We start from the raw sequence: 12,626 nt of genomic DNA, 5'->3' as shown, positions 1-12,626 counted from the left end.
ATGTGGAATCTTAGTTCCCCGACAACAGGTCAAACCCACGTCTCTTGCAGTGGAAGCACAGAGTCTTAACCACTGGACCGCCAGGGAGGCCCCTGTCACTTGTTTACACGATCTGCCATGCTCTGCAGTGCTGACCCCGGGGGTGGACTCACCTTTTGCTGGAGCTTGTCTAGGGAGGACAGGAGAATGTGAGGTGGGCTAGATCTCTGGGAGGAAAAGGGGAGGATTCACACCTGATGGCCTCAATTGATTCCGGGAAATAAGAGGTGAAGTCAGTCTGCGCAAAGAGCCCTGGGGAGAGCGGTGCCTGATGTAGGAACCTGTTCTTCCAAACATCACCCCACACACACACCGTGAGCACTGATGCCTGCACAAGGGCTCTCCTCTCCTGTCCAGCCTAGGCGCTGCCCCTGCCACTCTCTGCTTCAGCCCCGGGTCCCACACCCTGAAGGTCAAGGTCTTGGTTGCTACAATTAACCCCTCTCTCTCTTGCATATCACTTCTTCTCCCTACATTCATTTCCCATTCAACACAGAACAAAACCAAACTCCATGGGTCTACATTCCCCCCAGCTCTCCCCCAATCTCCCTGCTCTCTGCATAACGAAGCTCCACTTCCCTGAAGCCCTTCACCAGCCATGTCCATGCTCCCAAGCCCAGGGTCTCCGCCCCCCATGCCTTCCCAGCAGCTCCCTCCTCTCGAAGCACGTTCCTCCCAGGATTCTGGGTCGTCATGCTCTTTATTCTCTCACTGTCACCCCATCTCAGTCTCCAGGGCTGAATTCTGCTCCGTGTCCAATCCTCTCACTTGGAAACACCCTAGTTTTCATCCTGGACCACTCCTCCACACCCTCTCCCTAGATGATCTCATGCCTACAGCTTAAGCACCACCAATCCTCGGATGCCTTCCGAGTTTTAGATCACCAGCCCCTCATCTCTTGAGCTCTGGTCTCCCATATTCAACTGCCAACTTAACTCCTTGACTTCCGTGTCTAACAGGCGCCCCAAACAAGCATCACCCTTGATTATCCGCTTCCAAACACACTGGCCTCCGAGCTCTCCTCCTTGTAGCCAACGGCCTCCCCATCCACCTGCTGTCCTGGACCGAACACCCGGCTGCCATCCTTGCCTCCTCTCTCTTCTAGCCAGGGTCCCTCCAAGAAACAGATTCATGACAGATGGTTTAAGTGAAGAGCGTTTACTGAAAGGGCTACTTTCAGAGAAAGGTTGGGGGAGATACATGAACAACGGATGCTAAGGAGGAGCCCAAAGACCTGTAAGAGGATAAAAGGAATTCTCAGAGGCCAGGAAAGCTGCATCCCTTCATGGTGAGAAGCGTAATCAGGAAACTGTAACTGAGCAGGAACCTCCCACATGTCCCCACCTCTTGTCTGTAGACAAGCTTTAGCCTCCCAGGCCTCCCCCCAGTTCCCAAGAGCAAATTTAATCAGAGAAGGAGGAAGTGCAGAAACAAACAAAAGCAATCGAGCAAGACAAAACGAAAACCGTTTGGCCATAAAACAAAATCAAGGGCCTTTAGCTCCTCCTCAAGGGCTACAGATAATATCCTGAGCCGCATCCTTGAGTTATTTCACAAACACTGAAATGCCTACCAGGATGACAGCATGCTGCCCACAAGCATGTAGACCTCAGAAAGGTTGGAACCAGAAGGCTGAGGATGTTGGCTCCCGATCACCTCCCCACCAACCAATCAGAGGTATGTGCACGAGCTGATCACGTACCCTGTGACCCTCTCCCTCACGCTGTCTTTAAAAACCCTTCCCTGACAGCCAAAGCCAAACTCAGGGGGTTTGGGTCCTTTGAATATGAGCTGCCCGCTCTCCTTGCTTGATGCCTGCAATAAACACCACATTTTCCTTCACCACCACCTGGCGCCAGTAGACTGGCTTAACTGCGCGTGGCGAGTGGACCCAAGTGTGGTTCTGTAACAAAACAACAAAGCTGCCGCTAAGGTATGAATGTCTGTGTCCCCTCAAAATGTGTATGTCGACATCCTAGTGCCCCAAGTGATGGTAGAGGGGTTTGGGAGGTGCTTAGGTCATGAGGGTGGAGCCCTCAGGGATGAGATTAGTGCCCTTATACGAGACCCCAGAGAGCTTCCAAAGGACACGGCGAGAAGTCTGTGACCTGGAAGAGGGCCTCACCCAACCTTGCAGGCACCCTGATGGTAGACCTCTAGCCCCCAACACTGAGAAATAAATTTTCGTTTGTAAGCTACCCTGTCTGTGATATTTTGTTATTGCAGCTTGAGTGGGCTGAGACAACCAAGAGAGAGGTGGTTCTGAAGAAAGGTGGGAGCAGTGAAGAAATACCCTAACCTTTTCCTCCTACTAGTGCTTCTCATTGGACAAACTAGTCAGAAATCAGAGAGTCGGAGGCTGGATGATGTGGTCCCAGGGGTCAGCCTCTGGGGGGTAGAGCAGGAGGAGGGCAGAGGAGGGACAGAGGTGGCACAGATAGAGAACAGCAGGCCCTGGTACTGACCTCAGAGGGCCCAGAAGAAAACAAAAGCCGAGGCCGACTTGAGAGCAGCCTGAACCGTGAACACGCTGCCTGCTCTCCTACAGATCCCTCGGCAGAAGACGAAGCCCTCCTGGATCAAGGCGGTCAATTACTGGATGACCACTAACCTATGCAGACAAAGGGACAACCCTCAGGAAAGTAGGCTTAAAATAAGGACAAGAATTAAGGAAAAAAACTGATAGCCACACACCATAGAGTGAGACCTCACAGATTCAGCCTAGGCAAGTTACTAGGCAAAGAAACAAAGAAATAAACTGAGATGCAGCAGCAACAGGCCTTAAGTGGGAGATCAGGATGCGGTTAACAGGTAAATAATGCAGAGACAATATATTATCTAAAAGGTCCAGTTTGAGACAAAAGATGATGAGATATGCAAAGAAACATTAAAATGGGACTCATACTCGGGAAAAAAGCAAGCAACAGACATCTCAGTGCCCCCAGATTTTCAATGTAGCGAAGAGTTCATAGCAACTATTATAAATCTGATCAAAGAACTGAAGGAAACTATGCTTAAAGAATTAAAAGTATGACAATAATGAGTCAACAAATAGAGAGTCTCAAATGGACAGAAACTACATTTCTAAAAAAGACCCATTTGAAAAAATTATAGAGTTGAAAAGTAGGATAACTGAGATGAAGAAAAATATACTACAAGGGTTCCACAGTAGATTCAAGGTGGCAGAAGAAAGAATCAGTGAACCTGAAGTTACAGCAGTAGAAACTACCCAATATGAAGAACAGAAAGAAAAAATATAGTAAGTCCCCTACATACAAACCTTCAAGCTGCAAAGTTACAAAGATGCGTACGTGTGAGCCGTCAGCGTCCGGCGTGAGTGCAACTGCAGGTCGCCCTCCGTCTGCTATTGCTGAGGGTCCTTCAGCTCTGCCATCTCCCACCCCCCTCCCTCCTCCAGTCAGTAACTCGTCCTGCCTGTTCACTCGATGCCAGCCCCTGTGTGCCAGCTGTTGTACGGCACTACTGTTCTCTTCAAGGTCCGGTACTGTAAGATCAAAAATGTTTTTATTTTTTGTGTTTGTTTGTTTTTTATGTATTATTTGTGTGAAAAGTATTATAAACCTATTACAGTACAGTACTATGTAGCCGACTGTGTTAGTTGGGTACCTTGGCTGACTTTGTTGGACTTAACAAATAAATTGGACTTACAAACGCACTCTTGGGACGGAGCTCATTCACATGTAGGGGACTTACTGTATTGAAGACAAATGAAGTGACCCTCAGAGACGTGGAGGAGAGCGTCAAGGACACCAATATACATGTAAGAGGAGTGCCAGGAGAAAAGAAGAGAAGGAGCTGAAGAAAATACTTGAAAAAATACTGGGCAAAAGCTCCCCAAAATATTCAGAGATCCATACCTGGACCCCTCATAATCAAACTCCTGAAAGACAACAAGAAAACCCCGAAAGCAGCAAGAGAAAAATGACATCTGATACAGGGGAGCATCAATGCCATTAAAACCCAAACGATAACAGCTCAGTGAAACAACGGGGAACAGAAAGCAATGGGATGACATATTCAAGGAGCTGAAATCAGGAAAGAACTGTGAACCAACAGGTCAACGTCCAGAGAACGAGCCCTTCAGAACTGAAGGTGAAATTAAGGCATTCCCAGATAAAGGAAGACTGAGAGAATTTGCTACTAGCAAACTGTCTTACAGAAATACTAAAGGAAGTCCTTTTAGCTGAAATAAAATGATTCCAGACAGTGATTTGAATCTGCAGGGAGAAATGAAAGGCACCAGAAATGTAAATAGGTGTGTTAACATAAAAGGCGCTGCAAAGACAGCTTTCTCTTAACTTCTTTAAGTCACAAGATTGTGTGAAACAATCATTTTACCCAGAATACACAAAGAACTCTTACAACTCAAAAATAAGACAGCCCAATTTTTAAAGTGTACAAAAGATATAACGGATCTTTCACTAGAAAAGATATATGAGTGGTTAACGAACACATGAAAGGATGTGCAGCGTCATTAAACGGTGGAGAAATACACATTAAAACCACAGTGAGATAGCACTCCACACCCACAAGCATTGCTATACTAAAAAAGATAGTCGAGACCCAACGTCAAGACGCGGAGAATCTGGAATCCTTACCCATCACTGGGGCGCGTGTTAAATGGTACAGCACTGGGAAAACAGTCTGGCAGCTTCACATAAACTTCCATATGACCCAGCAATACCACACCTAGGAACCTACCCGAGAGAAATGAAAACAGATGTCCACAGATATATGCACACAAAGGTTCATAGCAGCATTGCTCGTAATAGCTAAAACGCTAAAACTGGAAATAATTCAAATGTCTGTGAACTGGGGAATGGATAAACCAAGTGTGGTCCACCATAAAAAGCAATAAAAAGGAACACACTACTGATTCAAGCTACAAGATGCATGGCCCTCCACTACATTATGCTAAGTGAAAGGACGGAGATATCAAAGACCACGTACTGTATGATTCCAAGTATTCAGTACATGAAATGTCCAGAAAAGACAAATTTATAAAGAGAAAGCATGACCAGAGGCCCCTCGTGCTGGGAGCGGGAGGCAAGGATTGGCAACAAGTGGACATTTTTGATGGAAATGTTCCGAAGCTGGAAGACTGTGATGGTCACACAAGTCTACAGATTAACTAAAAATCATACAATTATGCAGTTATGATGGATGAATTCATGGTAAATTATACCTCAGAGAGCACTTAAGGGACTTCCCTGGTGGCGCCGTGGGTAAGACCCTGCACTCCCAGTGCAGGGAGCACAGGTTCGATCCCTGGTCAGGGAACTAGATCCCACATGCGCGCTGCAGCTAAGGAGCCCACATGCTGCAACCTAAGACCCGGTGCAACCGAATAAATAAATAAATAAATGGCACTTCTAAAAAGATCAAGGTGTGGCAGGCAATACACTCCTATCACCCCAGGCCTTCGGCCTCTGCCCTTTAAGCAAATTGAGACCCTCCCCTACCCCCCCACCCCCCGTCTCACTGTACCCAGGCCTCCAGCACAAGCCAGGGGCTCAGAGTTCCACGTCTGGGGAAGCACAGAAAGACACGGGTGCCGGGAGCTACGTGGACCAAGTCTTGGTCCTGCAAGACCCAGCCCTACGACCCAAGGCCACCCCAGCTTGCAGACGGGGACTTCTGGGGAGCTTTGAGCCCAGGGGGAGCAGATCCCCTCTGGGCACATGGGAAGCAGCTGGAGAGCTCTGTCCACACGCGGCCATTGTCCTCAGCCTCCCGCCTGCCTCCCTGGCCACACCCCATCACTCGTATCTTTGCTGCGGGGTGTCACGGTCCCCCATCTGGTCTACCCGTTACCTGTGCTCTGCACTTCAGGCAGCCTTTGCTGTCTGTCCGCCCGCCCCCCCCCCCCCACCCTGGGTACACTGGACACTGAGACCCTCAGCTGGATCTCTGTCCACAGTCTCACCCGCTGCCTGGCCACCTGGCCTCCCGCTCGGCAGGCGGGACTGTGTCTGCAGCTGCTCCTCCAGGCTGTTCACTATCACAGGCCTCCTTGCTGCTCTATCAACACCGAATCCAGTCATCTCACATCGTCCCAAATCTGCCCTTGGACGACAGGGCCTGGACCTGCCCAGGAAACTCCATGACGAGCCGGAAGCACGACTGGCACGGGGACATAGCAGCAGCGCTACCGCCGTGCCAGCCGCTGTCTCCATAGGGGTTTCTGCCCAGGAGCGTTCTCCACAGTCTCCTTCCAGAAGGACCAACTTAGGTGAGGTAACCGTAAACCTCAACTACAGTCCGGGAAGGCTCTCCAGGACTCCCACCCTCTGTTCCGCAGAGGAGGGGACCGAGGTGTGGGGAAAGAATATTGCCTGCACCCTATGTTCACAGCAGTACCATTCACAACAGGCAAGACATGGAAGCAACCTAAATGTCCATCAACAGAGGAATGGATAAAGATGCGTGTGTACACACACACACACACACACACACACACACACACACACAATGGAATACTACTCAGCCATAAAAAAGAACAAAGTAATGCCATTTGCAGCAACATGGGTGCAACTAGAGACCATCATATTAAGTGAAGTGAGTCAGACAAATACCATATTTGTCATAATACTTATACGTGGAATCTAAAATATGACACAAATGAACATATCTACAAAACAGAAACAGATTCACACACATAGAGAACAGACTTGTGGTTGCCAAGGGGGAGGGGGTGGGGGAGGGAAGGATTGGGAGTTTGGAATTAGCAGAGACAAACTAGTATATATAGAATGGATCAACAACAGGGTTCTACCGTAGAGCACAGGGAACTATGTTCAATAGCCTGCTATAAACCAAACTGGAAAAGAATATTTGAAAAAGTGGACATTTATGTGTAACCGCATCACTTTGCTGCACAGCAGAAATTAACACAACACTGTAAATCAACTAGACTTCAATTAAAAATATATACATCGCCTGCCATTTCAGTAAACAGTGAATGTTGGCCACTCTCAAGCCATCACCACTGTGGCCGCCCTGACTGGGCACCCTGAGGGGATTCAGGATGGAGAAAAGCAGCACACTGGCCCTAGACAGCTAAGGTGCACATCCAAGGTATCACTTCAATGAGCCCAGACTCCTGCATCTCCCATACATAGAAAAGCACTAAAATCATTACGCTGAGATGTGTCTGTTTTTGTGATTAGCAGCAATCTCCTGATGTTCGACTACTTGTTTTGTTTTTTGATTTTTTCCAACAAAAACTCCTATACATCCTGGCTACTCCCCGACCTCTTTGGAGCGGCCCCTCGGAGCGATCTGAGAGGCCGTACCCCGGGCTTACAGCCTCAATAAAGACAGCAAATAAAACATCTCCACTTTTAGGTTGTGCGTTTTTCTGCAGTCGACAGAGGTCACAGGCCCGCCGGCTGAACCTGCCGACCCACTGCCCTCGCTCGCGCGGACCACGCTGCCTTTTCTGGAACTTACCCCTTTCTCACAGGCCGGCCCTTAACCGTTTTCCTGGTTTAGAAACCTGCTCGTTCAAGGGAGGCAAGACCGGAAATGACGACCGGATGTTGCCCGAGCGGCAGACGAAACGACGGCCGTCTACGGCCGTAGACGTACGTACACGGCGTCCTCTCCGGAGGCGTAGGTGCGTCTTCAGTCCGGCGGCAGCTCGGACGCGGGCCGCCTCCGCAGAGCGCGCCGTCTCGTCCACATCACACCCTGCGTCCAGTCTTAAGCAAGGCGGGCCCCGGCGCACAGCTGTGCGGCGTGCGCTGCGCTCTGGAAACCAGGCGGAGACGCCCCCAGGCCTTGCTCGGCTGCCCTCCAGAGGCCGGGCTTCGCCCTCGTCTCCCTCTGGAGTCCGTTCTCCCTGAGGCTCACCGTCATGGCCCAGGGAAACGTGCTGCGTGTTAGCTGAAACAGTAGCCTCAGTTGTCACAGGGGTTCTCGCCAAGCACACGAGTCACAGCCAGGAGAAGATGCAGACTGACCCCCGGCCTGCCCCCCGACCCTGACCCCTGAACCCCCGGGGGCCCGGCCCCCTGACCTGGGGGTGCCACCCTTTAAACCTGCGGAAGGATGTGGGCTTCGCTTTAGGGAAGAAATTAACAACAATTCGTTGGAAGAGGTCCCAGAAAGGACGCGGCCGCTGGTTGACTCGCAAGCCAGCCCCCGCCCCGTCCCCGGATGTCCGCTCCACCCTCCGGGGCCACCGTCGACAGAGCAGGTGTGGAGACCCTGGCGCGGCGTGGGTGCCTGAACCCTGGGAAGGCGTGTCTCTCTGAGCTCTGAGATGCGGCCGGTGGGCGGTGACCTTGCCCCTCAGTGCCCCAGACAAAGCCTCCAAGGGAAGCTGAACGGCCACCTCCCACCCGGAGGGGCTGCTTCCCCGCCCTCTGGGTACCTTTCCACCCGGAAATGCCCAAGGGTGCGAACCCGAAAACTCCATTCAGGCGATAAGCTTCGTATTCTTGAAGAAGCATAGACAAAGGCACTAAATTACTGAATGTGCACATCAAGACTGCAGCTTGAAAGGAAAGTCCCTGCGAAATAGAGGAAAAGGCAGTTACAGGTCACGTGTCGGGGTCCCCCTCCATGGACTGATGTGCTCCAGGACTAGCTTATTTGTCTTTTTTTTTTTTTTTTTTTTTTTTGCGGTACGCGGGCCTCTCACTGTTGTGGCCTCTCCCGTTGCAGAGCACAGGGTCCGGACGCGCAGGCTCAGCGGCCATGGCTCACGGGCCCAGCCGCTCCGCGGCACGTGGGATCCTCCCGGACCGGGGCACGAACCCGCGTCCCCTGCATCGGCAGGCGGACTCTCACCCACCGCGCCACCAGGGAAGCCCCTCTTTCTTTTTTTATATTCTGGATTTTGAACATCACTTTCCAGCATGGTTAGAATTCAGTAAGCGTTATGGATTAAGGAAATTCCACCTAATAAAAACTAAAAGAGGATTAAGGAAAGTCTAGAGGCTAAATAACTCAGAATATGGGGGGAGGGGGTCGCCCTGTTAATAAATGTTCATGAGAACCTGTCAAACTGGCAAAAGCATTCAAAGCCAAAACCCCTGGATTGGCCGTTGTTGTCAATAGCAAGAATTCAGGTGGGTTCCTCAGTATGTCCTGCTGATATCTGAGACACGAACCACAGAAGCTTGTAATAATAACAATAGTAATAAATAAAACAGTCAAAAATTTATCAAAAACACCTAAAATTATTAACTCACATTATATCATTACACATAATGGCCAGAGGTGATTTTCATAGTAGAATTTATTAATGGATATGCAATAAAATATCTCCCCAAAAATCTTTACAGAAATGAACACGAGGCAGAAAGTAAATATTTCTTTTTTGGTTCTCTGAGATTTTTTTTAATGTAAACATGAAATATTTGAAGAAATGATAAAAAGTAACAAATGAACCTGTATATGTATTTTTAAAAATCTCATTTCAAATAGGTACATGAGGCTTAGACATACAAAATATGTTACCTGATGGATGACTTAAACACCTAAGTACAAATCAAAAAGCACTTCCATATCTTCAACTAGAAAACACAGATTCAGTAAGTACTTCAAATCCAGAAAGAACGTCTTGAAAAAATACAGTAAGAATTATTATGAGAGGTGGGGACTAAAAAGACTTAACTTGAAGGGAACAGTGGGACACAGGGGGAGCACAAAGTTCCTCTGCACAGGGACATAATCATACAGACAAATGTTTGGATGTACAAAAGTTACATTAATACAAGCATGATCTCTAGAAATTTAAATATCCTTCAGGACAAGTCACACCTTCAACTTAAGCACAAATCAGGGAGCGTGTCCCACTGACAGGCTTTTTAAAGATTTAAGAAATATATATGCTAGAGCCAGGATACTCCTATAGGAATTTGGACTACACAGTGATGACCAGCAAGTAAATAAAATGCATAAATACAGACTTAAGCCTAAGCTAAGCAGTTAGATGTATAAAGTATGAATGAGTGAAATTCATAATTGTACTGAATAAGGAACACAGTTTCTAAACGGTCCAATATAATTCACACAGTTTGCAGTCAAGCGTATCTATATCAGTTTTCAAGCCAATGTTAAATAGTCTTGTGCTTACACAATCACATACAGAAGTAACAAGAGTTAACTATATTCTGAGTATCCTTCACATAATTCATTTAAAATTTTGACGAGATGCTATCTTATAGATGTCCATTCACTAGTAAGATTTCATACATTTTACAGTCTAAAAATAAAGCATATTATACTAAAAATAATGAGTAATAAAAATGTTAATTATCAAAGATTCCTGTAAACTTTGGGAATTAACTTTTAAAGTTCAGCAGAAGAGTAGGTACTGAACAAGAACATTTAGGTGACCTGTACAACGGTTGAAATTTAAAAGAATTACGTAATGTCTGGGAATAATCCCCTTGAGTTTAAAATTTGGTTTTATCACCATCTTAAATTGAGACTTTATCAGTGTTAAACAGGGAATCACAAACCTTATTTTGTAATGAGTAAAAGAAGAGACCATTGTCTTTACAGTGCAGTAACTAATTTATTATCTTGGGTAATGACACAGCTAGAAATGGAGCTGAGTACAATAATTGAGCTTTTCCCGCAGGGTGCTGGGCGCATTTAAACCTTATAAATCAATTTTAACAGAAGGCACTACAAAGGCTTTTGGGGGAACCTTGCAACCAATGTCTTCTAGGCCGAGGGCAAACTTTGTAAACAACTGTGCAAAAATGGCTCTAATATCATGAACCTTCCTATTTCTTTTAAAAGGCAATAGTTAATATATAAAATTGGAGTAAATTAAGATGTTAATATATTAAACAATTTATAAACATTTAAAATTATAGATATCTTACAAAACAGCTCTGTGATAATAAAAATAATTTTTGCAAACATAAACACAAACACAGTACAAAAACGTCTCAATCAGCATGTTAGCTGGGAGAGGGAAGAAAGTCTTAGACCTCACATCTAAGAGCTTCATAACATAAGACATTCCTAATTAAACCTCACATACATTTTTAACACTGAAATATAAAAAAAACTGAAAATTTCAATAATTCCTTATTTTAAGGCCACTGAAACCAGTTTCACATTGTTAATTTTTCGTGGTGTGTTACGTAGAGTCCGAGGATGTCTGGGTTAACTCATCACATCCATTCTGCTTTTCTCACCAAACAATACATTCTGTTGCGTTTTCTCCTTGAATTCACTAATAAAAAGTCAGCACTCAATGCCACGTGTCACAATGTCTAGGATTCATTCATGAAATGGGAGGAGGCTCATTTGCTGCAGATGTGGTCTGACTCCAAGGATAAATGGCTCTTGGGACATGGTTGCTATGACAATGTTGTTGCCAGGATAATTCCAAGGATCACAAGCAAAATAACTACGCAAATAATAATGAACATCATTTTCTGCAAGATAAAGAAAAACATTTATTAATTTGCAAGATATCAAAGGAAAGAAATCACTAACGTCATTTCCTAACAAAATTCTCCTGGAATTTGAGATGTTTAAAATACAAGCCCATCATCAAGAAAGAACCCCTACAGGTCATAGAAAAGGGAGGGGTGGGGAAGGAAAGTTCCAGAGGCAAAGCACTAAGTTATAGACACATGTATATTAAATGAATTTAATAACTTAAAATACATATTATTAAGACAACAACTATTTACTCCTGGAGGTAAAAGGCAATGTCTACTTGACACCATGTGGGGTCTTCATGAACACGTTCTATTGATCACAAGAAAATCCCAAACAGTTATTTCTTGGATGCGTTGTACATCTTTTTAAAACTTTAAATGGATTTATTTCTCACTTGCTGAAAAAAATCTTATTTATACCTTTTTTTACATTGAGGTGTGATACAAGGAAGAAATCAACAAGCCATTAACTCGGTCTCCTGCTGCATCCGGGGCCCAGAGCAAGGCAATATTAACAGTAACTTTTTGCTGTCTATTAACAAGCCCTCGCACAGCTGAAAAGCTAAACAACCTTTGGCTTAAGAAATCTAGCCTCTCCGGGAAGCCCGTCTGGCCTGCGGGAGAACAGGAGGAATTCACGAAGATGAAAGGCACACCACGCTGTCTGACTTCCAGTTCTCTTTGTAAACAGCAGAGATTCATCATTTTAAATTACAGTTACCGAACTCATGGCACACTGTCATCTGAGAAATCACAGCTGCTCAAACCGGCCAGCTCTGCATCGGTATTAGCCTGCCAAGAGCGCCATCGATTACTGCATGAAGGGGAGCACGGCCGGGCCCCTCGGTAAACCTTCACGTCCATTATGCAGAACCCCAGGACCACTGCCTTCAGGACATCACGCCCTCAAACTTCCTGTTGCTTGTTAACGTTATGGCATTTCCTGGAAAGCGAGGACGTGGTCCCGACCATGTTCGCATCGTCCTCAAGTGTCTCTCGGGGAGCCTCTCTCAGCACCTTTCTAGACACACCTTTTTCCTTCAGCCTATCACCCCTCCTTTCCCACTGGCATCGCCCTTCAGCTCCAGAACCTGCTCCACATGCCCCTGTCAACCTCACTGCCCCCAACCACCTTAGAGAACCAGGAGA

General features: G+C 46.6%; 1 protein-coding gene across 2 annotated transcripts in view; it reads right to left on the bottom strand.

Annotated features, from left to right (window-relative positions):
- Positions 1–9,295: 9,295 nt before the first annotated feature.
- Positions 9,296–12,626, bottom strand: part of STX2 (syntaxin 2) — a 45,259-nt gene continuing 41,928 nt past the window's right edge. For both annotated transcript variants that reach the window (XM_060027857.1, XM_060027858.1), the window contains one exon: positions 9,296–11,468. Coding sequence is in view for 1 of the 2 variants with exons in the window: in XM_060027858.1 (XP_059883841.1) it covers positions 11,391–11,468 (78 nt within the window). In the remaining variant the exon portion in view is untranslated. The remainder of the gene's footprint in view (positions 11,469–12,626) is intronic.

This window comes from Delphinus delphis, chromosome 13 (assembly GCF_949987515.2).
Source record: "Delphinus delphis chromosome 13, mDelDel1.2, whole genome shotgun sequence".
NCBI lineage: Eukaryota > Metazoa > Chordata > Mammalia > Artiodactyla > Delphinidae > Delphinus > Delphinus delphis.
The sequence above is the reverse complement of the archived record's forward strand: the minus strand, read 5'-3'. Positions and strand labels throughout refer to the sequence as shown.